General features: G+C 42.1%; 4 protein-coding genes and 1 long non-coding RNA gene across 8 annotated transcripts; 3 read left to right on the forward strand and 2 right to left on the reverse strand.

The window, feature by feature from the left end:
- On the reverse strand, nt 1-6,027 carry lrit1b (leucine-rich repeat, immunoglobulin-like and transmembrane domains 1b). Of its 2 annotated transcripts, none has more exons than XM_077503604.1 (4): nt 5,493-6,027; nt 2,278-2,738; nt 1,810-2,115; nt 1-1,675 (listed from the first exon to the last, which is right to left on the reverse strand). In XM_077503604.1, the coding sequence occupies exons 2-4, from the start codon at nt 2,606-2,608 to the stop codon at nt 618-620; spliced, it is 1,695 nt and encodes a 564-aa protein (XP_077359730.1). In that variant the 5' UTR covers nt 2,609-2,738; nt 5,493-6,027; the 3' UTR covers nt 1-617. The 2 variants fall into 2 exon arrangements, with proteins under 2 accessions (XP_077359730.1, XP_077359728.1); XM_077503602.1 differs by having other exon boundaries at nt 3,217-6,027.
- Nucleotides 5,143-8,398, forward strand: rgrb (retinal G protein coupled receptor b). The gene is made up of 7 exons (XM_077503610.1): nt 5,143-5,449; nt 5,521-5,677; nt 6,732-6,853; nt 6,998-7,151; nt 7,231-7,348; nt 7,428-7,541; nt 7,629-8,398. Exons 1-7 carry the CDS (start codon nt 5,374-5,376, stop codon nt 7,773-7,775), a joined length of 888 nt encoding a protein of 295 aa, XP_077359736.1. The 5' UTR covers nt 5,143-5,373; the 3' UTR covers nt 7,776-8,398.
- LOC144005441 (uncharacterized) lies at nt 6,718-19,145 on the reverse strand. 2 transcript variants are annotated; one of them, XR_013279564.1, is made up of 4 exons: nt 18,624-19,145; nt 17,625-17,735; nt 7,255-7,358; nt 6,718-7,133 (listed from the first exon to the last, which is right to left on the reverse strand). It is a non-coding gene; the product is annotated as an uncharacterized LOC144005441 (long non-coding RNA). The 2 variants fall into 2 exon arrangements; XR_013279565.1 differs by lacking the exons at nt 17,625-17,735; nt 18,624-19,145 and adding an exon at nt 8,600-8,878.
- slc18a3b (solute carrier family 18 member 3b) lies at nt 12,371-14,827 on the forward strand. The gene has a single exon (XM_077503763.1). The coding sequence runs from the start codon at nt 12,665-12,667 to the stop codon at nt 14,255-14,257; it is 1,593 nt and encodes a 530-aa protein (XP_077359889.1). The 5' UTR covers nt 12,371-12,664; the 3' UTR covers nt 14,258-14,827.
- chatb (choline O-acetyltransferase b) lies at nt 15,601-24,930 on the forward strand. 2 transcript variants are annotated; one of them, XM_077503605.1, is made up of 15 exons: nt 15,601-15,811; nt 16,209-16,293; nt 17,574-17,765; nt 19,242-19,360; nt 20,463-20,516; nt 20,606-20,786; nt 21,454-21,631; nt 21,697-21,866; nt 21,937-22,037; nt 22,106-22,234; nt 22,309-22,431; nt 22,506-22,647; nt 22,802-22,864; nt 23,039-23,176; nt 23,276-24,930. In XM_077503605.1, the coding sequence occupies exons 2-15, from the start codon at nt 16,252-16,254 to the stop codon at nt 23,543-23,545; spliced, it is 1,902 nt and encodes a 633-aa protein (XP_077359731.1). In that variant the 5' UTR covers nt 15,601-15,811; nt 16,209-16,251; the 3' UTR covers nt 23,546-24,930. The 2 variants fall into 2 exon arrangements, with proteins under 2 accessions (XP_077359731.1, XP_077359732.1); XM_077503606.1 differs by lacking the exon at nt 22,802-22,864.
- Nucleotides 24,931-26,681: the final 1,751 nt, after the last annotated feature.

The following is a 26,681-nucleotide window of genomic DNA, read 5'->3' on the forward strand; positions in this document are numbered from 1 at the left end:
TTACTTTGATGGATTTTTTATTTTTTTTGCTTACTGTACCAAACACATGCCTCAACACGCGACATCCACACATGATGTTTCGACCAAACACAAAAACAAGCATGTATTGGAATATATATAAAAAACATTTATTTACATGCAACACTTTCATGTTCAGATGCTTCAGTTACAACATATTTACATATTAGAAATTGTGCAAGCGGTGTTGAGTTTTGTACGGAAAACCTGGCACATGACATATAAAACAGAAACAGACTAACCATCATTGATCTTTCTAAATATAATATATTCATTTAAAGGTTTGTACACAGTGCAGAGGTTACATTGGAAGAAATATGTTAAGGTTGAAAAGATGAAATGTCATCGTTTCATATGAGGTCCAAAAACACATTTATATACAATACATCAACAACATATGTAAATAACCATTTCACTGTATAAATTCCCTTTTTTGCTGTCATATATAATATTTAGATTTCTTCCACAAGGCTGTAAATTTATTTCATCCGGTGGCAAATGAGCTGTCACTGTCCTTTGGGGAACCCACAAAGAGGGTTCAGTCTTCACTACTCCAGTCTCAAAGTGCATCTCCCAGAAGGTGAGGCAAATGTCGGGTTCTAACAGAAGTACTCATTAGGTGGCCCCTCAGTCCTTATTATGGCCTCAGAATCAACGCTAGACCTCGCAGAGAGCAGCCTGTTGGACTCATCAGGGTTTAGGCGTGTAAGATACTCGCCTTCCATCCCTTTAGTTTTGGCCCCGGGGCCCAGAGTCTCAAATGTGACATAGGAGTCTTGTATTTCCTTGGACTGCCGGCCCAGAAGCTTTTGGCAACGCTTTTTAATGGCACCACAGCACACAATCAGAGTGAGGGGAACGGCAATGACGCAGGCTACCGTGATGACAACCACATTGATGAGTTTCTGGGTCCCGCTTGCGCTGGCCGCCTCATCCGTTGAGAAGATTACGCATTGCTCCTTTTTCGGGATCAGGCCTTTGACGCAAACACAAGCGATGTACTTTGTTTTTGGCACCAGGCCGTCAATAGTGATACGATTTTTGCCCGCTCCGACGTTGATCCGCCGCATGTCCCGCTCGCCAAACACAGCATACAGGACGCTGAACTCGGTGATGTTTGTGGCCGTCGGGGCTCGCCAGTTCAACGAGACGGTGTGGTCGGTATCGCCGATCACCTTCACCGAACGCACAACTCTTTTCTCACGGGCTTGCTGTAAGGATGAGGCGTTGGCCACCATGTTACCCAAAGCAACCTGCTCCGGCTTTCGAGGGTTTGACCCCCGGCCTCGCCCTCGTGAGCCGGAGGAGACGCTATAGCTCTCGACCTCATACTTCCCAGTGACACCTTTACCATTGAGGGGTTCGATGATGGGCTTGCCTGGGGAGGTGGTCGGGGGAGGGACATATCTAGCAATAAGCTTTTCCTGATATGCGGCCCTCCCAATACCGCCAGGCTTCTTCATTCTAGGTTTCTTCGCAACGGCACCTCCTACCTCTTCAGACCGAAAGGTGTCTGTGATCACCAAGGAGATGATGGCGTCTGCGGTACCCACAAAGTTGGTTGCTTTGCACACATATTTTCCTGAATCCTTGTAAGAGACTGCAGGCACGCTCAAAATGGACCAAATGATGCCCTCCTTTGAGATCTCTTGCTGAACTGAAAATAAAGAAAAGGTTGGTAGGGTTAAGCAGATTGGTACAAAGAGAATAACTTTAATCCTGTTGACACTCATGCTGAAATAGATGGCGTTCTAATCTTAGCACCTCTGGATTTGGTTCAGGAGAACTCACTAGTGCCGTTGATTTTCTTGCCATCAGCACGGTTCCAAGACAACTCGGGGATTGGAACACCGACTGTGCCGCAACGAAGTAGCACATTGTTGCCCAGCGAGCTCCGGACACGTGCAACAGCCGTATGTACCCGAGGGCCCTGACACCTCTGTAGCTCCGCTTCAGTGAAGAAAACCCCAGACAGACTCTCCGGGTCGGCACACCGCAGCCTGGGGTCTATTAGCGCGACTGATGACCTTGGAGATTTCTGGAACTGAACCAGATCATAAAGCCGGCAGTCGCATAACCACGGGTTGTCATGGAGACCTGAAAACCAAATGCGTCATTGAGACCTTGTTGCATGTGAGCTATTATAACCACATACACACACGCTACTACCCGGTACTCAAATTAGACTAATCCATTCTTGATGGTGAAAGTCAAATATGGCGACTAAGAACAAGAAGCCTCATGATTATGGAAACTCACCAAGAATAAACTTGGAGGAATCTGCATCCTGAAGCGGTTTTACACTTAGCCAAAGTGAGAGGACATCTGCGGGTACGGTGGTGAGAGTGTTACTGGATAAATCCAGATAGGTGATGTTCTTTATGTATACTAGGGCCTCGGCAGGCATGCTGGAGATCTTGTTGTTGTGCAGGTCGAGGAGCCTCAGATTGGGCATGTCGCTCAGAGACTTCCACGGGAACGAGGTGAGGGCGTTTCCGTCCAGCCTCAGCTCGTCCAGGTTCGTGAGACCCCGGAAACTGTCCACACTGAGAGAGCTCAGGGAGTTGAAAGACATCCACAGAAACTCCATGCTGCTGAGGTAGCGAAAGTTGCCACTAGAAATCCTTGTGACGGCCGTCTTCTCAATGCGTATCTTGGAGGTGTCCGTGGGGAAATTTGTAGGAATGACGCTGATCTTGGGATCATTGCACAGGACGCTTCTGCGGGGGAAAAAAGTTCAACTGTCGGAATCCTTATGACAACGTATAAATAGAAGAGAAATATGTGTATTTTAGCTCAAGTAAGTTAGATGTTTTCACTGCAGTTTGTTAGTATAAAACTGGAATAGGCTTTGCTAAATTTTATAGTGAAACTAAATGTCTGTTAACCTGGCAAAAAGTGTAATTTGATGAATTACGGATAATTGTGCAGACCTCTGATAAAACATAATCATAGTTTACAAACTATAACAACAATACAGCTTAAAAAATAGCATTTATGTGACAGTTTTTAAAAGTAGTAGCCTATTGTCCTGTAACAAGAAAAGCAGATTAAAGAGCAACTCCAAGTTAATCCGCCACTACTGAATTGACGAAAGCAGAGCTGTCAATTTTGCACGCAAGATTTATTTATTTATTTTATAAAAAAAAAAAAAAGGTGAATTCATAAAATGAAGAAGGTGTCAATACTTGTGTTTACCTGGCTTTGGAACCGTCGCTCAGTTTGTGGAAGAAGCAGCTGCACTGTGCAGGACATGAAGCACTCATGAGAGGGAAAACAACTAAAGCCATGCAAAAAGCCCAAGAGAAATGTCGACTCATTTTGGTTCCCACGAGGCTCCTAAATGCTACAAACTATTTCACTACTAAATACGAATCCTAAAAAAGTTGTTTAAGGGGACATGAGATGCATGGTGGTCCCATCAGCTCCATTCTGGTCCGCCTGCTGTCAATCCTCAGATAAAAAGGATGCGCTGGGATTAAAGGAGCAGGAGGAGGAGGAGGAGCTTACTTTGGGGGTTATTTCCATTCACACGATTACACCAGGGCTATCCTAGAAGCTGATAAGTTGCATACTTGTCACTTTCTTTCTCTTTCCAATGTTGACATTTTAAAGACGCACAACTGGGGCCTGCTGAAGGATGTTCAACAGGTCCTTCCATCGGCAGTCACAAAATTCTATGAATTTGTCGAGCTTTTTTTGAATAATTCCTGACAGATGTTGAATGAAATATCAACTCCTGTGACTTGTCCAGCTGTTTTCTCATCCATCCCCCCCCCCCCAATTTAGAAGTCCAAACAAGCAGTGTGCTTGCTTAGTGCAAACCCACCACTAGCAGGCAGCATTAGACATTACATTAGAGTGTTAAAAAAAAAATATTATTCACTTCACTGCCCAAAATCGTCCTTTCAGTAATAGTGTACGAAATATATTAGTGTGATGTTGTACATTTAACATTTTTGACAAATGCTAGCATCTTTATGGTGCTGGAAAAATCATTACTGCATGAGTAATTTACACAGTCTTCATGCTTCACTGATATACTTTGAGTATGTCACAGTTGCGGTTTCCTTCTTTTTTTTTTTTTTTCTTAACAGGTGCAGTTTGGATAAAAACAGGACAAATCCTTTAATCCACTCATCTATGTCTTTTTTATTTTTTTTATTTTTATATATATATATCTTTTTACCCTTCGATTTCATGTTTTTATCCCTGCAAATACAAGAGCACTTTTAGAACATTTTCACTGGAATTTATATGGGCATCATCACATGGGTGAACAAAGCATGTTTATAATCTACTGTACAATTATTAAAACATCAACTACGAAGTCCACATTTTGATGGTTAAAGTGTTAAGGAGCAGCTGCTACAATGGCTCAACAAGATGTCCACTGGGAAACATTAATTCATTTGTTGATGAGTTGCTGCTAATCTGTGAGCAGATTAATGCAATATGCAAATAGACTTTCGCCACACAATTTAATAAAAGAGAGAGCAAAGGGTCTACTTTCCAAAAACAGACATCCAGTTTCTAGAGTGTTTGTCCTCATTAGGGCCACGGGGGAGCCAGAGCCTACCCCAGTTTACTTTGTGTAAGAGGCAGCAATGCAATGCAATGACACTCATATTCACACCGATGGGCAATTTTGATTTTAATTCAACTTACATGCATTTTTTGTTTGTTTGTTTAGGATTTGGGAGGAAGCCATAGCAGAGACTGGGGTGACGGGGTGTTTGGGCTCTGTCATAAATCTGTATAAGGCCGCTCCAGCATTTTGTTTGATATTTTAAAATATATTGTATATATTTTCTCAGCCACCCTTGATCGACCAAGCACCCCTTCAGCACCAGGAGACAAAAAAATTAAAATCCTGGAGCTCATGCACCTGCTCCATGGATTAACTAATGAGAAAATAATTTAAAAATATATATTAGAATACCAATAAAATGCCGGAGGGGCTATACAGATACTGACAAAATCCCCCAATATGCCTGCATTTTACATTGATTACAAGCTATTGTCCATTTTCTCTTCTCACGTCTACAGAGTGAGCATTTGAACTCATGAGAAATGAAGACCCCCACATTTCTTACTAAATGAGAGCGAAGTGTTCTTGTTAGGACATTCTTGGGGGGATTGCTGCAGCACTGTGAAACAAATCTTAAGCTCATTGTTCAGTTTTTTTTCGCCCTCCCCTTCATGTGACAAGAGGGCAACACAAAGCTTCACTTTGTGGGGGGAGGACATAGAAGGAAAGGTTCTGTTTACTCTTCGTGTGAGAGGGGAAACGTAAAAATAAAAAAAGTTTTGTGGGGAAAAGTCGACAAGTTGTTGTGGTCTTCGGTCAACAACATGGCGGCGTATACGCTACCTGAAGGCTTCGCCGACTTCGACATGTTCTTGTTCGGCTCGGCGCTCTTTGTCGGCGGTAAGTAGAAAAGAGGCGCACGAATGTTATTGTGGGTTATTACCCTCGGACTGGCCTCCGTCCATCGACAGGCGCCCTCGGGTTCCTCCTCAACGCAGTCACCGTCGCCTCCTTCCTGCGCGTCCGGGAGCTGAGGACCCCCAGCAACTACCTGGTCTTCAACTTGGCCCTGGCCGACATTAGCCTCAACGTTAACGGGCTCACGGCTGCCTACGCCAGCTACCTCCGGTCTGGTAACACCGGACACTCCTTATCGAACCATTTAAAAACATTTAGTCTTATGTTGTATGGTGTACTAGTTCTGTAGACAAGCGCCACCAAATAAACAAATAAATAAATAAATAATCTAGTACCACCATAACGTAAACAAACAAAATGAGGAAGAGGTTTTCTTATCTCAAGTCACTGTAACATTATGCATAACACTACACCTCAAAATAGGAAAAGAAGCAAACCATACCAAATTAATCCTTATTTTTATTTATTTAAACGATTTTTTTTAAAAAAAGTACCTAAAAGTCTCTATAAGTACAAATAAATATGTTCTAAATTTCCACTGTGCTCTTCAATGCTAACCAAATTTGAATGATTAAAAAAAAAAAAAAAAAAAAAAAAAAAATCTAACTATGGAAAATGATGCTTCAAATCCAAAATTTATCTGCAAAAAAAAAAAAATTGAAAAATTTTGTGAAAAACAAACAATTCCATACTAATTCTCTTCTGGCTTTTTGCGTTCTTAGCACTTATCGTTCAGCATGTAGGCTATAATGTATTTAGCAACAAACCTCTGGATTCACTTTAAATATGTATGATTGTATCACAATTTATTTTCCATGATTATTTCACATACCACACGTATCATATCAGTAAGCTATATCTAATAACTATAAAAAAAAATGGCTTACTTCGCATCATATTGACGAACCATCAAAATTTAATCCAACTACACGTATTGATAATTAATAATATATTGCTTAAGCCAGATGAGGGTCATATTTAATGTGTTTCTTTTGTATTCCAGTGAAAGAAAGTGTGTGTAAGACCCTGCTGCGAGAAAGACAAACAACGTGATCCAATCACTTAAGCTGATAAAATGAAATGTCCCAATACTACTTGAAGTCTGCACTTAGAAAATTACCCAAAGTCTGTAAGAAGCTTAGAAGGGAAAATAAAAGATAAAGTTATGTCAATTTCCTGACTTTTTTTTTTCTCCCCCAGATCATACTCATGTCTTTGGAGGAATGCCTCATGTGTGCCTTTGCCCCCCCCTCCCCGTTTGTAGACATTGGCCTTTTGGCCAGAGTGGATGCGCCTATCATGGCTTCCAGGGCATGATCGCCGTCCTGGCATCCATCAGCTTCATGGCAGCCATTGCTTGGGACCGATATCACCAGTACTGCACCAGTGAGTTCCATTTGGAAGATGAACACAACACAAGAGCTGTTCTCCTTCTTTTTTTTTTTTTTGGTGCAGCATTTGTTTTTATGTACTTTTTTAGGTAAGCAAACGTGCTTTTGAGGTTACCTTGACAAAAATTTTGTGCTGCAGGACAAAAGCTCTTCTGGAGCACGGCCATGGTGATGAGCGCCATCATCTGGATCCTGTCCATCTTCTGGGCTGCAGTCCCGCTCATGGGCTGGGGCGTGTACGACTTTGAGCCCATGGGGACCTGCTGCACGCTGGACTACACCAGAGGAGACAGGTACGAGAGACACAAAGCAAAAATAAAATAACGGGAGAACATAAACAAGAGTAAATTATCTTTTTTTTTTTTTTTTTAGGGACTTTGTCACTTTCATGCTCACCCTGGTGCTGCTCTACTTGACCTTCCCGGCGCTCACCATGCTGTCATGCTACAGCGCCATCCACAAACATTTCAAGAAGGTCCATCACCACCGGGTAAGCATGCCTAGAAACCAATTTAAAGAGACAATTACATTATTACAGAAAACTCAAATTCGGACTCCTTTGTTTACAGTTCAACACCAATTTGCCACTGAGGGTGATGTTACTGTGCTGGGGCCCTTACGTCCTCATGTGCATCTACGCCTGCTTCCAAAACGTCAAGGTTGTATCTCCAAAGCTACGAATGGTGAGCGAAATGAGCCCTAAAAATGTCACATTTGATACTTTCCGAGCTGTCTAAAACACACGTGGGTTGCGTGTTCTCCCTTTCCAGGTGCTTCCGGTGGTAGCCAAGACCAACCCCATCTTCAACACGCTGCTCTATTCCTTCGGCAACGAGTTCTATCGCGGAGGCGTTTGGTACTTCCTCACCGGGCAGAAGATAGCCGAGCCGGATCTGAAGAAGTCCAAGTCTAAATAGATGGAAATGATGACTGTTTTTTTTTTTGGAACTGTGTGCACAGTTTTCATTATATTTCACTGCAAGTTATTTCATTATGTGAATGTGAAAAAAGCCTCAAGGCTTCTCAGAGGACCTCAAGTTTTATGAAGAAAAGTATTTGGACATGGATGGATGGATTAGTAATGACTTTTTCAGCATTTTCTGCCACATAAGGCAAACTGCTCATTTAAGGCACCACTATTTTTCCATACAAAATCAAAGATGATTAAAAAATCAACTATATTAAGCCGCTTGCAATTCTACAAAATCATCCTGACACGATAACAATAGGTCTTGTAATTAAAAACAATCCAACTACTCTAATGCTGGATAACAGTTTTTCACCATTCTATCATTTAAAAATTTTATATGGCCCAAGTTTGGTTGAATCTCAATTCTTCACGTGAGACGGTATGCTTCCAACATCATGCGAACAATTTGGGGAAAGAGTCAAAGTCGTGTGAGAGTCGGCCTTCCTTTAGGTGCCCTAATACTTTTGTACACAAACTGTGTAGTCAGACATGTTAACCCATAAAAAAATACTGTACATAAAATGGTATGATTCATTATAATAATTAAATCATGACTATTACATACAATCACATGGTGTCTACTTTTTTTTTCTTTTTTTTGCTTTCATAAATGAAAGGTCCCTAAATGCACCGCCCTGATCTGCTTAATGAACTTGCGCCAGAAATAAACAGCCAGGAGATGCAAGCCGGTCGTCACACTAACCTGTGAGACAGAAAGCAGTCAATGGCGTCAAGTCATGATAGGACTGTACCTAATAAATGAATGCTTACTGCAGTTGAAATCATCCATCCATTTAGCCCTGGCTTGTCCTCATCAGGATGTGCAAACGTGCTAACCACTAGTTGCCTTCAAATCCATCTTAAAGGGCGATCATGTTGAAACTTTCAATTGCAAGCGCTGAGAAACGGTTACAAAACAATTTTCAAATGTCAAACTAGCGCTAGTATAATCCTCATGCAGAGTTGACCGAGTCCGCGGAAAGATTAGCATTCTTGGAAAACTTTCACAAAGTGAGCGGCTGCACTAGTGATCCAATTCGGTCCCGAGTTCGAGTTAGAAGCAGCGCTAAGTAAGAGTGTTAATCGGAATCAAAGGAGGACACCTTGTAATGGACGGATATAGCCAGGCTGCAAACACGTAGGAGTACGACTACGTACGCGTACGCTGGAGAAGGACGAACAAAAGCCACGAGTTTGATCCTAACACAACGCAAAAGACGAAAGAAGAGGCTAACAAAAATGAGCATAAGTGCAGCCATAATTGTAAACCTTCAAACGAGCAGTACTTTAACTCATTGACTGCCATTGACGGAAAAAGACGTCAAATAATGCATTTTTGCTGGGCTGGCAGTGAATGTGTTAAACAAAATGTGCCAATATATTTTGTGATTATATTGCAGCATCCTTTTTTCCTTTTTTCTATTTTAAGGCAAATTTTGCTTAAAAATCCATCAATTTTGGTTACATCTCATCTTAACTCATTGACTGCCATTGACGGAAAAAGACGTCAAATCATGCATTTTTGCTGGGCTGGCAGTGAATGTGTTAACAGGCAAAGTAGCAACACAGAGTAAATGAACGAATGTCTGCTAGCTTAAGGCTAACATATAGTGCGAAACACCATAGTTGGGCTAACACAAATTAGCATGCTGAGGATGCTACAATAACTATAAACATTCAAATAACTGCAACTACATAGTATTGCACACTAAAACAGCTAGAAGCGGGAAAAGCCAAAGGTCAAATGATGTCAGCGTCTGCAGGTTGGATCAGTTGACCGAAGAGATTACGCAATGCTGCTGGTGCTGCTGCGAGTCACCGTGGGGACTTTACTTGAAACCATTTGGGAAATGATTGAAGCGACAACGGGATTAGACGTTCACATGCGTCAGAGGTTTGTGATGGGAGCGTGTCGTCTGGAATATTCATTAAAACGTTCCATGTGGGGAGGCGGTGTTGCACAGATCCTTTTAGTGTCACCTCGGCAAGGCTGATAACACGTGCAGGGCCTGTTGTCATTATATTATATTGTATTCCGCCTCTTCCCTTGGATTGTTCTAATCCTGCCCGTTGCTTTGTTAATGTCCTGCATCAAATCATCGGATGAACATGTTCAAATATGTCATGTATTTAGTCCCGGAGATATGTCACAAACCACAAACGCCGTAGGACAGTACATCACTGTACATCCTCACGCGCAGTTTAATATTTATCGTAAAATATATTCTAATCAACTAGGATACTGATGATTAAATGTGTGGCGTTTGCTACAAACATGCAAATTGAAGTTGGGAGTAGTGAGTTTTGCTTTGACCAACCAATCAGAGGAAGGAAAATGCTGAGTGGCCCTGTGAGGACAACTATGAAATCTGATTGGTTAAACAAACAGTCCCATTGATTACAGTTAAAATAGCACTACTGATTCCGAGGACTCTGGGCAGATTGAATTGACCTGGCAACACGCATACAAGCTTCAATCTCATTGGCCAAAAATTTGCTATTAAATGAAAAGGACAGTACGAGACTGTTTGGAATGAATTTATACAATTTTATTGGAGTAAAATTGAGATTGTATAAGTAGATCTGTGCTTATTGTAGTATAGAAGAAGGCAACCTTTTAAATGTAAAAATAAAAAAAGGAACTATAATAATGGTTAAAATTGTGATTTTGCTTGGTACAAGATGTCACTGTTTTTGTTTTTTTAATTTTACAAGATCGGCCGGAAAGTCATGGAGCGTTTTGGGCCATAGACAGCATTTAGATTTAAGGTCTTTGCTGCTCTCTACTGGCCTAAAATAATTAGCAACGATACATTACAACATACTTCGTAGGACTAAATGACAAGTAGGAGTACAAAACAGTACAGATGATAAATGATGGCCGTGAGAAAAACAAAATGGTCCTTTTTTTTTTTTTATATATATATATATATACATGAACACTTCGGCCACAATATTAAATACACTTACGGATCCAAAAATCATACTTTTACAAACATCATTTGCTCAATCTTGAGGCAGAAAATATACACAATATTCATATTTAAAAATTGTGGTAAACTGACGTAATTTTCCATCTCTTTTCCTCAAAATTATCAAATCAAATTCTATTTATGTGCAACCGAAGTACACCAATCAAAAGGAATTTTATTTCAGTGTGTGCATCTTCAGTTCCTCCCACAAGGTGTCGCCAGTGTCACGTTGACAAAAGTTCAACTTTGCCAGGATAGGATTTGAAAAGTCAGTCCTTGCTAGGGCTGTTGAATCAAAGTTTGGACTGGTAGCATGCATAATATTCATTTTTGTGATGACTTTTTGATTTTACTTGCTGCATTGGAAACCCCATATCAACTTTTTTTTTTTTTTTTTTCTTCAAAATAGCTTTGCTCCTTTTTTCAAACAATGACGATGTGATGCAATAAATGAATAAATAGTCGACGGTGGTAACAAAACAAAACATCATCAAAGTGAAGGAATGTGAACAAGTTCGAGTACTACAAATTAATATAAATAAACTACCTATGTATATTTGTGGTTCAGAAATTAGCTTATTTGTGAATTTTGGAGGGTAACCTATTCTTGTTTTATTCACTGAAAACTCACCTAATTGCTGTCTTAGTACAAAAAAAAAGCTTTTCTTTCTTTTTTTAATTTTTTTTTTCATTTTAGTTAGTTTTTAGTAGTTTTCAGGGTGGTTCTGTTAGTTGTAGTTCTTTAATAAATGCTTAGTTTTAGTTTCAGTATTAGTTTTAGTTATTTTTTTAAATGTGTTTTGCTATTCTTTTGAAATGTTTTACTTGTGCACAATATTTAAAAAAAAAACATGGGAGCGACATCATCTGAAGGTGCTTTTCTATTGGCTGTTGCTTAGATGACATCACTTCTGTGTGACATACTTTCAAACTTCATCATCCCAGTTGATATCAAAATAAATCTACTAAATATCACAGCAAAGACTAACACGAAGTACATTTTTGCTATAATTATGGTTTTAGTTAGTTTTTTAAATATAAAATGTAATTGCAGTTAGTTTTCATTTTTTAAAAAGCATTTGTTTTTATTTTATTTTGTTAACGAAACTGTTTTTTGAATTTTAGTTTATTTCATTAGTTTTATAGTTAACTAAAATAACCTTTAATAGCAACTGTGTTTTTCGACACCCTCCCTTCTTACTTTGACCAACTCCAAACATTTTTGTTTATTTTATTTGAACTGAGTCAAATGGCATTTTTAGCATATGTCGCGGGCCACTAAAAAATGGACGGCGGGCCGCAAATGGCCCCTGGGCCGTAGTTTGGTCACCCCTACTTAAGTTAGGCAACTTAAAAAATGGATTTTTTTTTTCTTCTTCTTGCAAAGGCGATGGTGTAATCTACACCCATGGCGCCTCCCATTGGTTGAAGTGAGTGTTCGCCAGGGTGGGAAATTAGCATAAAGGGTGCAAAGTGTTGCAGGGATCCACTCGGCGCATGTTTCTGATGCTGATGTCACATCCCTGTGTATGGAGGAGGAGGAGGGCGGGGAGAGGGGGGACAAAAAAAAAAGGCACCAAAAATAGCGGCTTAATGCGCGCCAATGGCCACGGAGGAAGCAACTGATGCTGTCAGAGCCGAGCGCAAAAAGTGCCACAGGTGAGGATGGAAGACTCTGCGCGTCGTCGGCGGCGCCAGCAAGCAGCACCGAGAAGCATGGAGGGGTGTGCGTAAATTTGCTCTCCCTTTTACGCACGGGCGCGGCGGTCAGGGTAGCGCGCCGATGAGCGAATCCCGCACAATTTGACTCGACGAGGAAGGAGAAGAAAGAAAGAAAGAAAGAAAGAAGACGAAGCACATCATCATGAACGCTGACGTCGGATCATCCGGGCTGGCCAGGTCGGCCGCGGTCAAGCTGTCCGAGATGGGCGCGCGCACCAAGCAGCTGGGCACCGCCATGCAGGACCCGCACCAGCAGCGGCGCATCATCCTGGTGATCGTGTGCGTGGCGCTGCTGCTGGACAACATGCTGTACATGGTCATCGTGCCCATCATCCCGGACTACCTGGCCGACCTGGAGAACGAGCAGTCGGAGCACGTCCACGTCGTGCTGCACCCAAACGCCAGCGCGTCCCAGCGCGGCAACGGCACGGGCGCCGGCCCGGACAAAAGCAACAACTTGGACGTCCAAATCGGAGTCCTGTTCGCGTCCAAAGCCATCCTGCAGCTGCTGGTCAACCCCCTGAGCGGCACCTTCATCGACCGCGTCGGGTACGACATCCCGCTGCTCATCGGGCTCACCGTCATGTTCCTCTCCACGTGCATTTTCGCCTTCGGGGAGAACTACGCCACGCTGTTCGCCGCCAGGAGCTTGCAGGGTCTGGGCTCGGCCTTCGCCGACACGTCCGGCCTGGCCATGATCGCCGACAAGTACACGGAGGAGGCCGAGCGCAGCCGGGCGCTCGGCATCGCGCTGGCCTTCATCTCCTTCGGCAGCCTGGTGGCGCCGCCCTTCGGCGGGGTCCTCTACGAGTTCGCCGGCAAGCGGGTGCCCTTCCTGGTGCTCGCCTTCGTGTGCCTGGTGGACGGCTTCCTCTTCCTCACCGTCATCCGGCCCTTCTCCAGCAGGACTCGAGAGAACATGCCGGTGGGCACCCCCATCTACCGGCTGATGATCGACCCGTACATCGCGGTGGTGGCCGGCGCGCTGACGGTGTGCAACATCCCGCTGGCCTTCCTGGAGCCCACCATCGCCAACTGGATGGAGAGCACCATGCACTCCACGCAGTGGCAGATGGGCCTGACGTGGCTGCCCGCCTTCTTCCCGCACGTCTTCGGCGTGTACATCACCGTCAAGCTGGCGGCGCGTCACCCCAACCTGCAGTGGTTCTACGGCGCGCTGGGCATGGTCATCATCGGCGCCAGCTCGTGCACGGTGCCGGCGTGCAAGAGCTTCGGGGAGCTGATCGCCCCGCTGTGCGGCATCTGCTTCGGCATCGCGCTGGTGGACACGGCGCTGCTGCCCACGCTCGCCTTCCTGGTGGACGTGCGCCACGTGTCCGTCTACGGCAGCGTGTACGCCATCGCGGACATCTCCTACTCGGTGGCGTACGCCATGGGGCCGGTGGTGGCGGGCCAGATCGTGCACAACCTGGGCTTCGTGCAGCTCAACCTGGGCATGGGGCTGGTCAACGTGCTGTACGCGCCCGCGCTGCTGCTGCTGCGCAACGTGTGCCAAATGAGGCCGTCCTACTCGGAGAGGGACACCCTGCTGGAGGAGGCTCCGCAGGGGCTGTACGACACCATCCGCATGGAGGAGAGGCGGGACAAGAAGAAGAAGAAGAAGGGCGGCTACAGCTCGGCCGGCAACTGCCTGCCGGTGGACGAGAACGGCTTCGACGCCTTCAAGGCGCAGCGCTCGCAGTCCGAGGAGTCGTCCGGCGCAGAGTTCACTTGAGGCGGGCGAGATTGACTTCACTCCGGCCCACCCCCACCTCACGTTGTCTCATGTGCAATATAAAACACCCAATCACCAAAATTGTGTGAGTGTGACTTTTTTTTTCTTCCTTGGTTGTATTTTCATTGTGAGTTTGATAAAGTGTAAAAAAAAAAAAAAAAAAAAAAAAAAATGTAGATAAATGGGACCAAATATAAACAGCACACATCAACTAGCACAAAAAAATAAGACTATATATTTTTTAGTCTTTTTCTTTTTACTTGAAAGGTTCAGATTTTAGTATTGTGATATTTATTTTATATAACAAGAGGGCCTTCCACAATCTCATTTCTTGTCGTTGGGAATTAAATGTATTAGCACAACTGGATTTGTACATATGTGGATAAAACAAGATGCACAATGTAAAAAAAAAAAAAAAAGTACAAAAAAAGAAGCTCAAGCGTGTGCGTGAGAGAGCGTGTGTGTCAGTATGGAGCATTTTGTCAAGACAAGTCAGATCTCCTTATGGCAAATAAATCTTGTGTGTTCATTTATTGACTGTGGGTTTAATAAATCTGTTTGGATCTGTGAGATGTGGATTTGTTTCTTATTGACGCATGTATGTGAGGGTTTGTCATTATACATTGGTAATTGGGAAAAAATATATATGATTAAGTTAGTTTTTAAGCTTTTTATAACAGTTTATCTGGGACTGCGTTATAGTGTTCATAATTGCATGATAAGCATATAAATCTAAAAACAGTTGGGTCAAAAATAACCCAATAATTAGTAAAAACAAAAAACAAAAAAAGGATTTGGTCAATTTGAACCAATTTTTGCACAAAAAATAATAATAAAATAATAAATAACAATTTTAGCGTTTTATTGTAAAAAAACAAAAACAACAACAACAACAACAAAAAACAAAGAAAAAAAAAAGGAGAAAAGGTCAAATTGACCCAAGTAGCAGTTTTGACCCATAATTGGATTATTTTTAACCCAACTGCTTTTTGGCGCATAAACCTTGTTTTTCACCCTTTAACGAAATGAATAATGCTAATGTGTTCCTTTTTCATGGTGGCCAAACCATTTTTAATAAGAGGTATAGGCATGCACAAGAAATCACTAAAAAAAAAAACTATAAAAAAGCAACTTCACACTTAGTTTTGCTTCCTTTTTATGCACACGCAAAAGTGTGCAGCTGTCTCTCATTTATATAATAATTTAACTGTTGGATGTTGGGGAGGGGGACGAGTTGTGATGGTGGGGGTTATAGTTAGATAATCTCCCTCACGAATAGATTTCGATGGGAGGAGTTTGATGCCTCCAGGGTGGAGGGAGGGTATAGGTAGAGTCCTTCTCAACACCTTCCTTCGGCATCTTTTTGCACGGCCGCCTTTCCACGTGGACTGTCACACGGCCAGTGTGCATAAGGACGAGTGTAGCGGAGCAGCCCGGGTCCACCCAACCCCCCTTTCCCTTCGTCGTCCTCCTCTTCCGAGCAGGGGACTTTTCTTAATATGGGATACGGCGGTATAGCCGCGGGGGTCTCGCTGAGATACCTCCCTTGAACAGGTATGGAAACTTTTTATTATTATTATTATTACTATTATTAAAATGATGCATCATACACAGTGGTATCAGCTTTATGAAGTGCCATTTTAAAGACGCTTGTCTGGCCGGATCAAATGCTGCGGCGGGCTCATTTTTAACCCACGATCCATAGGTTGCCCACCAATGCTCGAAATGAATACGCGTGCATGGTAATGCCCATTTGTCGCAAGAAAATAGAAGCTGCACTTAAAATTGATCAAAAATGAAATCCCACTGTTTATAAAAAAAAAAAATACAAGCAAAGTCAAATCAGAGTTTGTTATTGTATGCAGAAAATTACGTTATGAAAATAAATCAAATGTGTATGTCCTCACTATCATTCTTGATGTTACTGTCTTTCTTTGCATGCTCCGTGCAGCCGCCCGTCCCAACGTTTGCGCCGACTGCTCCTGACGGCGAAGATGTCTCGTTTGGAGAGAGACGTGGCCGCAGCAGCCCCGGAGGTATATTTATTTTTTGACACTATATATTTTATTTCTATTACATGTGCAAGTTTTACATGTAGCATGTTGCTGCAACTTCAGCACCTAGGACAGCTCCTGCAGTGACAGTCTATACCACAAATTATATTATGTGTACAGTACTCGGATTTTCTAATGTCGGCAATGTACAGGGACAGGAAGGACAATTAAAATGTTCTTATATTAGACGGAAGAAAATACATAATTAAAAAACTATGATTCCACTTTTTGTGACATTTTGAGATTTTTTCCATGTGTGCTGTGGCTCAATAAAGCTCAAATTCAAATATATTTTGAATTAATATATTTAATAGCATTATATTGCTAAATAAGGTAACTGTAAAAATTACTAAGGAAAAAATACATTCAAACTAAAATAACTAAGAATTATTATCTTTGGAAAAGCACCTAATGATTTGACCAACGATTGCATTCTGCCACCATATGATGGTTTGTAGAGTTGTCCCCATCCAATCATTTGATAGGAAATGAGGGCCAATCATGTGATTTTTCAGCTAATCGGTATCGGCTTTCTGAATTATTTAATTTACAAAGTCAAGAATAAAATATTTGACATTTGAATCCTTTTAAGTTAAGCTGATAACTTTGTTCCAATGTTTTTTTTTTTTTTTTAAAGATGAAGCTAATTAAGACAATTTTGATGTGCTCATTTTGTCTTTGTAATGCAATGCCAAGATATCGGATGGAGTCTCGTTATTGGCAGATAAAAAAAAAAAAAAAAAGAAAAAAAGAAAAAAAAAAAAAAAAAGAAGAAAAAAAAAGAGAAGTGATCCGGGACATATCTGGTTCGTTGTGTAAAAGCAGAAAAGGAAGAAGAAGAAGAAAAAAAAAAAAAAAAAAAAAAAAAAAAGACCAATTTATGACGATAACCTGAACGTTCCAATGCATGGGTCAGCCCTAACAGCTGGTCGCCAATGGCAACCGCATGCAAATGATCAAACATCAGACAGAAAAGATCATTCATTTGCATTTAACTCTGTGTTTTTTGTTTGTTTGTTAAAGAAGAGTACATTCACATATACAGTAGTCCCTATAGGGTGTTGGAATTTATCGCCTAATCGGCTTCGAAGCATTAACAATGAATTATTAACTGTCTAATCATTAACGCATAAAACGCACCTCTCTTTCATCCATCTCACTAATGAACAATCACTAGAAGAAGGCAGTGAGGGGGGTGATGACATTTCACAGCTGTTTTGCCGCAATCAAACTGGTGGCGCTTTCCCGTATGATTATATCAGGGGTTGCCCAAGGTTCCCGTGCCCCCGCTGAAGCAAACCCTGGACACCTACCTGAAGTGCGTACGGCATCTAGTGAAGGACGAGCAGTTCCGCAAAACCCAGGCCATCGTGGAGAAGTTCGGAGCGCCCGGCGGCGTCGGCGAGGTTCTGCAGAAGAAGCTTCTGGAGAGGAGGGACAAGATGGAAAACTGGGTATAAATGAGGGGTGGGACAAAATGTGGATATTACAATGTAGAGAATTTTTTTGTTGTTGTTTTTTATGATACAGTATCAAAATGTCAACTATACAGCTGCTGGATGTTCACTTAGGGGTGAATAGTATACTATAAAAGATTAAATATTTTATTTTTAGGAAAGTACAACATAAATGTTAATTAATCATTAACAGTGGGCGACCATTTTGCCACTTACCGTCGTCTTCAAATGACATCATAGTTGCTCAGAGCTTCGGTAACGACCAATCAGGGCTCACCTCTTTTCTGAGTTTGCTACTGTGATGTTCACAAGCTGAACCGTGATTGGTCATTACCTGGGTCTTGAACAACTGTGATGTCATTTTCAGGCGACAGCAAGTGGCAAAATGGCCGCTCCTGAGATGGATAAAAATGGTTGGATTTTGCTGTTTAACTCATATTCCACTAACGGAATATTAATCAGAATGCCGTATTTTGACTAGAGGGGCACATACAACATATTGTCACAATTTTTTGGGGTTGACTTCCACTTTTTGTCAAACAGATTTCAAAGTTGTCTTCCCAAGCTGGTCCTCAATGACATAATTTTTCCGTCCTCTAATTGGTTGGTGAAAGCAAGCATCTGTAGCATTCTACACATGTAAACAAATAATGAGAATGATGTATTTATTTTTTTTAACCTGTAAATATCGATGGTGAACTGCCCCAGAGGATGTACATGTCATATTTCGTTTTTATATTGTATTAATGGTTTCTATAATTGCGACATGATAGTGGTGGCATTAAGAGGAGGATTAAGCTGAATAACAGTGACGGTAAAATGGACACACTTGGGAAAAATTGAACATTATTATACCTTTAGGGGTACAATGACTTGTCAGTGGCATGTTATGCTGAAATGAGCTGCTGTTGAACACTTGAAGCGTGACTTTTCGGTCCTGAAAAAACCCCAACATAAAACAGTTAACAATTCATCTGAAAAATTAGTCAAAGACACAGATTGACTCAAATCACACCACGAGGATTTAAGAATCTCCGAAAGAGTTGCATTCAAATTTGCTTTAGTCCTTAGCAGCAGACATCTGTATTGAATCTATCGATTTAGCGAATTAGCCAGGGGCCATTTTGCATCAATTAGCTGAACATGTTTTCCGATTTATTACCTAAAAATGATAGATACATGTAATGAGCCTGAAAAAGGACAAGTAAATAAGATTTATTAGAGGCTCTATTTGTTGTTGCTGCCTCGATATCTCTTCAGAGACTCTGGGTGACAGGTCGCAACTCAGCCGGCTTGTGATATCCATCATAGCGCCCACTCCGGCTGGGCCGCACCCACGCTCCTTTCGCATCCAGCAGAAATGCACTAAATGGGGTTTTTACTCGAATGCACTCATACTTCCACTCTGAACATAATCCCTTGAGTCAAAAATCACTTTTTTTTTTTTCTTTTTTTTTTAAACAAATCATCCAGGTGTACGACTACTGGCTAGAGGACATGTATCTGAACAACAGGTTGGCCCTACCGGTCAACTCCAGTCCCGCCATGGTGTTTCCAAAGCAGACGTTTAAAGATCATAAGGACGTGCTCAGGTAGGCGGTGCAGTTTTGTTTCCACTTTTTGTTAACATAAAACCACTTTGAAAACGTCCACAAAGTTTATGCCCTGCAGTTATAGTCGGGGTTACTATAAGGTCGTATTTAAATCTCAAGAAATCGCTTCAATAGGGCAACCATATTTTGATTTCGAAAAAATTAGGACACTTGGCCTGGCCTTGAAAGATGTAAACAATGCTCAAAGTTTACTATTTTACCGTACTTGACAAATGAATATGTAATGACCTAATGTTCTAAGCCCAACTTTTACTCCCGCGATCGTAATTTGTTTTTAACGGTGTGGAGGACTGAGGATCTAAAGTCTCCAGTTTGGGAGCACAGAGCGCTGCCAGTGAGCTAAAATTCTGGGCCTTCGGTGCAGATTATGGCCACATATGAATGCTGAGGAAGTGAGGTACGAAGGAAAGCTGACCTGCATTTTCTTATCCAAAAAAATAATAATCTATTTAAAAAATCTCATACTCGTAACTCTTATTTTCCTTTCAAGTTCTTCCAGCCTTTGGTTTAGCACAGACTTGCTTCTTTAATCAACCTGGTCTATTTGACACTTAAGTTCCAAAATGACACCATCATGCGTGTGGATTCAAACCATGAGAAATGGAGAACACATTGCCAAAATCACCATTAGCTTTTGACAGCTTTGATGCACTAACTGAATATTTCCAGAGCACCACAAGCAGCTGCTATGATCCACTACCACAGACACTTATTTAATTGGGAGTGACAAGGCTAAGCTCCCCGCCGAGACCGCTAGTCAGGCCTCATTTAGGGGTGTGGTGTTCAGCGGACTCCCCCTTTGCATTGATCTGCTTTCAGAACGTAATAACGCACAAGACGAATGACTAGCAGGATAACGGCTGACAAGCCTCAGTGTTTCCCCCTCGTTGCCTACGTCGCCCACTCACATAAACACAGATGCGCACATGCGAGCTTTCCCTCTCTTAGCCCGGTAATTTCCACTAATGTGATTACCGCCGGTCCTTAAAGAGGCGGGAGTGCATCTCATCACGATTGCTGGCCAGAAGATGTTCTGTGCCTTCAGCAAAAGCCTTAACTTTCTAATTGGGACTCGTTTCAGATACGCTGCCCGTCTTATTAGAGGTGTTTTGGAGTACAAGGTCCTCATTGATGCGTAAGTCACCCAAAACCTCATCAACGCAAGCCATGATGAAATTATAAAGCAAGCCTCAACACGTGTGCTTGCTACTTCATCTCTCGCAGGCGAGCGCTCCCGGTGGAGTTCGCCCGAGGCCAACTGGCTGGGACCCCTCTGTGCATGGAGCAGTACTCCCGCCTGTTTACCTCGTACCGCCACCCGGGCCTGATGACAGACACGCTCAAGGTCCGCATGAACGCAGCCTCCATGGCATCGGAGCACATCATCGTGGCGTGCAAGAACCAGGTCAGGGCATTAACGTTCGTGGCGCCAGTATGAGTGAGAAAAACTGTGTGACCATTGAATGCATCAATGCACATGCACAGGAACACAGGAGAGACCAATTGTTCCACTGGGAGTTTGAATGATTGAGAATGATCTTTCAAAACAGAACAATGATTGGCTAAAGAGCTAATTAATTAATTACATTGCTTCTCGTGTTAAGTGCAAGCTATTAAGAAGGTTTCGATCCCCACTTGGAGGTAGGCAGGTGATTTAAGAGTGCAATCCTTGCTTCATTCTCAAGAAATTGTACCAAGTCAGCCAGTTTTCACGCAAATTAAAGTCGCTTGTACTACTGGAGTCCTTTGACAGTTTGGGTTAAGCCCACATGTCTCTTCTGAATAAAGTGTTGGGATTTTAAATCAGGTAGAGCAGAGTCAGGGATTTTATCTGGCTACGTTTCTGACAAGCATCAATCTGCAAGCACACGAGGGCCCATCCCCTCTGAGATATCGTCAGTTAACTGAATTACAACTGATTAAATCTGCCACTTTGTCTGAGAGCTTCCTTGAGTCGCATCATTACCTAAATATAGCACAGGAGACGGATTTGTGGCCATTTACACTTGCAACAACAAACTGGGATTGTTAAGAAAGGCTTAATTTCTGGTGTCTACTTTTTCTCCTTACAGTTTTTCGCGTTGGATGTAGTTACCAACAGCAAGCCGCTCAATGAGACCGAGATCTTATCCCAATTGGAGAAAATTGTGTCGATGGCAGGAAACGCTGAAGAGAAATGTCCTCCTTTTGGCATCCTGACATCTGACGGCCGAACAGAATGGGCACAAGCCCGAGATATTATCGCAAAAGGTGCAAATGTTCAACATTTTTAAAGAAAATGCAAACACGTGGTAACGACTACGTCTATCTTCTAGATCAAACCAACAAGGATTCTCTGGCCCTGATAGAGACCTGCCTGTGTGTGGTATGCCTGGATGAGGCCAGTGGGATGAAGCCCACAGATACCAACCGGGCCCTGCTAATGCTCCATGGTGGTGGGTGGGAAAAGAATGGCGCAAATCGCTGGTATGACAAGTCGATGCAGGTAAGGCCAATGGCACATTCGCTGACTGTAAGTATAGTTTGGAAGATAAGCTAAAGGCTCTCCGTCGTAGTTTGTTGTAGGACTGGACGGAATATGTGGCGTGGTGTGCGAGCATTCCGCGTTTGAGGGTGTTGTTCTGGTGCAATGTTCAGAATATTTGACAAAGCACATGTAAGTTGATGCAGAAAAAGACTACATCAAATCCTGAATAGAAATAAAGGTTTTGTTCTTCTGAACAGAGCCAGGACCACATTAGAGTCTGTGAAACCGGCAAGTAGTCGAAAGCTTGCGGCCCCAAGAAGACTCGTATGGAAATGCAACGCTCAAATCCAGGAACTCTTTGTAGCATCCAGAGAGCGACTTCAGAGGTGAACCATCAAGGAAGCTTGTCTCCAGAGGGGGCAAGTTTTATACAGTACGTCTTCTTGTGGTTTTCCTCCAGGCTGGTGAATAATCTGGACATGGACGTCTTCACATTCAAAGGTTATGGAAAAGAATTTATCAAGAAGCAAAAAATGAGTCCAGACGCATTTGTACAAGTGGCCCTACAGCTTGCCTTTTTCAAGTAAAGAATACACTTCAGAGTTATCGACCACTGTGACGACGATGTTGTGATGAATCCATTCATCTTGTGCGCAGGTGCAACGGAAAGCTGGTTTCCACGTATGAGAGTGCCTCCATCAGGCGTTTCCGTGACGGGCGGGTAGATAACATTCGCTCCGCCACTGCTGAAGCTTTGGCTTTTGTCAAGTCCATGATGGATGAGAGGTCCACTTACACAGTGAGCCATTTTTCCTTCACAGTTTACTTCCAGATGTTTGTTCATCCAGCACTCTCTTTACAATTGCAACACAGCCAACAGATGATCCTTTCAGATATCCATTACAACGACATGATAACCTACCTGTGACTGGTCTTTTTCGATTTTCTGACAGGAAACTGAAAAAATGAAACGACTGAGGGACGCAATAAACGCCCAGACAAATTATACAATTGCAGTAAGTGAAACAATGCATCAGCTAACGATTACTAGTTTCAAAACGGTCAAGGAATCACCGGCTCTGTTTGGAATTCAGGGGAGGCATTGAGTGACTGATTCTATACACAGCCTTCATTGATTGACGCCAATATTGAAGATTATCCCTTGATTAAAAACTTCAAAATGTGTTAAGGCTATTACAGGAATGGCAATAGACAATCACCTCCTGGGACTACTCAAGAGCGCCAAGGAACTCAACATGGAGCGTCCAGAGATCTTTTGCGATGAAACCTATCTGGCTAGTAACCAATTCATCCTGTCCACGAGTCAGGTATGGTTATCGTTTCATATCCCAGAAATTAGGTGGAATATTGAAAATCCAGTATCCATGAAAGGAAGTGCTTCAGTTGTCTGTCTCCTGTGGTCTCAGGTCCCGACCACGGTGGAAATGTTCTGTTGTTACGGTCCAGTGGTGCCCAACGGCTATGGTGCCTGCTACAACCCGCAGCCGGACCACATCGTCTTCTGCGTGTCCAGTTTCTGGGAGAGCACACAAACCAGCTCGGCTGTTTTTGTCAAAGCACTGAACGAGGGCCTGCTGGAAATCAAAGACCTGTGCGACGCTTGTGGCACCGGTGCTGCGACCAAGATGGCGGACGGCCGCCTGGGTGGTAGCAAGCCCCACAGATCAGGGACATAACTCACACTCAACCAATGTTCAAAAAACATGGGATTGGTCTTGGTTATGTGTGCAATATATATTATTTCCCCTCAAAATGCAAGGCCTGAACATCATCATGTGAGGTTACATGATTATAACTTTTTTAACTGCTTGAGTGGGCAGATAATGGGCAGCTTTTAGGAAACGGAAGCCATGTTCTCCTGTCAGAATGTCTGACTTGAGTTATTCCGATGAATTGTACAGATACAAGTATTAGCAGAGTCGTGATATATATACACAGCAGTGGTGGCCATTTCTGCCTTTTCAGGCACCAAATGCATGAAAACATGACAAACTAGTTCATTGAGTGTGTTCTATTCTGTTGAAAGCCGTTTTCGTTCCCTTTTAAACGTGATGGAGTTCAGTTCTGTGTAAAATGTGATGCTGCTGATACTAAAACTGCCAAAGATGCTGTGTGCAGGTGACGTGCTTTCCTATAAATGTAGCTGATAGGATATAAATGACGGTCAGTGCGGAGTCTTAAATTGTGTATGTTGGTGCGTTCTTGATTATAGCAATAATAATACTTTAAAGCAAGTCATACAGTACGTGTATGTGTGGTGAATGAGGCAAACCACTGTGTTCATGTGTACAGGAAATAAGTTATTTTTCTAGAGCTAGTTCTTGTAAAGTCGGGTCAATGTGCAATAACATAACCGTGCCGTGAGGGTATATGTGCAATTTATCACATTGTAATATTTATTCAGCAGGAGATAACATGCAATTTTTTGATAATTGTAATTATTAGAGTAATATTTTCAATTGTGATAGGTAGTCCTGATGGAGTTAATGTGATTTAATTGTTAAATTGTTTAACTTTCACGACACATGTAGCAGTGTTGTCATCCTGTCTACGTCATACACTTGTACATATATAATTTTTTGCATTGTTTCTGTGCATACAGTGTAGATTTATTATACAAATCAAGAAAAACAAAGGCATGATTGTTTATTCCTAGAGAGGACCTACCTGTGAGTTTTAGATGTCCAAAGCTTATAATGTGTGACAAAATATATTATTGTAAGAGTATGCAAGAAAAAATGATGCCTTAAGAGATGCAGAATTTATTTTACAATATCGCCCAGCTGTACTAAGCAAACATATGTCTATTGGAGTGTTACATGTGTTGTTTCTGAGTGATGAAACCGTAAAAAGAATGTACTGTTCGTGTTGCTGTATAATATATTGTGTATAGATGGAATAATAATCTATAAGTATTATATTGTAACATATTAGATCAGTCAGTGATGAATGTGAAGTGATAGGTGAGGAGTTAAGAGTATTTTCTTGAATATTATGTAATTAAAATGAGATATAACATGAATATTTTAGTCGTAGAAGAAAAATAAAATGATCAAACGTTTTTGTTCATCAAATTTTTGTGTGCTTGTCTGCTGGATGCACTGTTCTATATGGTACATATGGTTAGACTCCAAAAATATTTAATGAAGAGGTCCAACTGACTTTGGAGTCATTAACATCATTCATATCCATAATCACATCCTATTAATTAAACAACTCAGCATGTTAATTGTTATTATCATAGCTCATGCTGTGTTTTATCACTGCATCAGTACTCAACCAATAAAACAAACACAAAATAACAAGCTGGTTGAAAGTGGATTTGCATAAAACTACACAATTTTTCACCGCACCGCCACCATCCAGAAAATTGATTTGCATGCTCATATGTGAGACTTCACACAACGTACAGTCCAATGCTTAGAAGATGGATTTGGACGGCAATCCATTTCGCAGAGGACAAATGACTCGATCATACACCTAATAAGCATTCATCCGTCTATTTCTAAGAGGCAATAAGTGTCCTTCGCTTCTTTGGGGATGCAAAATAAAGCCTTCTGTGGGCAAGTGTTCTTGTCTGTTCTTGCAGAAAACCTCCAAAAAGGAAGGCGTCAAGAAGGATACTTTGCTTGAATGATCTTTGCAGTCGATATCCGGTTTGGGTCTACTTCTACTTTTAGTCATGGACAAATCATGCATTGAACGTCGTGACCTGAGGGATAAACATACTGTTCCTCATCACCTCACCGTTCAAACGCCGGCTGTGCACCTTTGAGTTTATTGACAGAGCGTCAACCCATGTCATCCATTGCCAACGCTAACGGCGACAACAGGGGAGTGGCAGTTGACATCTGGATCAATGGCGGATGCCCACCTGGAGACCCTCAACGCCAATAAAGAGTCTTACAAGCTGGCCGCTATTGACTCAAAAGGCACCTTCCAGACTTGTTTGCATCCAGCAAAAAGGGCCGTGCTTCAACCCCACAAAGAGCTTGTAGAAGAGGAATCAAAACAAAATTGGTGGTGACCACTATGGTCATTGAAATATCTTGAAATTGACAAGACGGGAATTTGAAAAAAAAAAAAAATGCATATTACCATGTGGGAATAATATTAAAAATATCCATAACCGGCTAATTCAGAGGCCGCTAACAACGACGTGGCTTCTTTTGAAAACCTGACATTTAGCCTCCCAAAATGTCCTTTTTGTCTTGTTTCTCCAATATTGACATTTAGGAGAGAATTGAAAGAAAATGCCGCTGCCATTGTCACAATCATTCAATTAGAGCCGAGCCTATATTATTAGGATGTCTGTTTTCACTCACAAAGGAATTCTGATAATAGCCACCCTGGCATTTATGGGATGGGGGGGAGCACTCCCAGTGCAGAAGCTGCATTTACAAACCATCTTGAAGCCTAATTGGGCAAGAAGTGGAGCCCCATTAAATGATATGTGACCATTTAGTGAAAAAACAATAGCGCTTCATGAGGAAAAATCAGATTTTACTGACAGACTCACTTGCGGTGTAATGAAAAACATACAATTCAGCATCATAGTCATTGAAATAACAGCTTTTCGATATCTGCGGATAAAACGATCAAAATGACTCAATCACAGTATGTTGAGAACACCTGCAATGGAAGACAACTTCAAACTCTTCAGTTGGCTGTCAGCATTTGCAGCTGTTGGGATTTGTTCTAATGAGCCTCCGGATGACAATATGACATCCATTCATCTCAAAGCAGACTTTTTCCCCGACTCACTCCCTGAAAGTGCAGTACTTTTTTTTTTTTTTCCTTCTAAACAACAAT

Source organism: Festucalex cinctus, chromosome 17 (assembly GCF_051991245.1).
Source record: "Festucalex cinctus isolate MCC-2025b chromosome 17, RoL_Fcin_1.0, whole genome shotgun sequence".
NCBI classification, from domain to species: domain Eukaryota; kingdom Metazoa; phylum Chordata; class Actinopteri; order Syngnathiformes; family Syngnathidae; genus Festucalex; species Festucalex cinctus.

Excerpts from the sequence above, each read along its gene's own strand:
- lrit1b (XM_077503602.1), bottom strand. The coding sequence starts at position 3,338 with ATGAGTCGACATTTCTCTTGGGCTTTTTGCATGGCTTTAGTTGTTTTC. Across the intron at positions 2,739-3,216 it reads AGCGACGGTTCCAAAGCCAG|AAGCGTCCTGTGCAATGATC; the intron begins GTAAACACAAGT and ends TTTCCCCCGCAG. Across the intron at positions 1,676-1,809 it reads CAAGAAAATCAACGGCACTA|TTCAGCAAGAGATCTCAAAG; the intron begins GTGAGTTCTCCT and ends CTTTATTTTCAG.
- rgrb (XM_077503610.1), top strand. The coding sequence starts at position 5,374 with ATGGCGGCGTATACGCTACCTGAAGGCTTCGCCGACTTCGACATGTTC. Across the intron at positions 5,450-5,520 it reads CTCGGCGCTCTTTGTCGGCG|GCGCCCTCGGGTTCCTCCTC; the intron begins GTAAGTAGAAAA and ends GTCCATCGACAG. Across the intron at positions 6,854-6,997 it reads ATATCACCAGTACTGCACCA|GACAAAAGCTCTTCTGGAGC; the intron begins GTGAGTTCCATT and ends TTTGTGCTGCAG.
- slc18a3b (XM_077503763.1), top strand. The coding sequence starts at position 12,665 with ATGAACGCTGACGTCGGATCATCCGGGCTGGCCAGGTCGGCCGCGGTC.
- chatb (XM_077503605.1), top strand. The coding sequence starts at position 16,252 with ATGTCTCGTTTGGAGAGAGACGTGGCCGCAGCAGCCCCGGAG. Across the intron at positions 16,294-17,573 it reads TGGCCGCAGCAGCCCCGGAG|GGGTTGCCCAAGGTTCCCGT; the intron begins GTATATTTATTT and ends TGATTATATCAG. Across the intron at positions 21,867-21,936 it reads GGTATGACAAGTCGATGCAG|TTTGTTGTAGGACTGGACGG; the intron begins GTAAGGCCAATG and ends TCTCCGTCGTAG.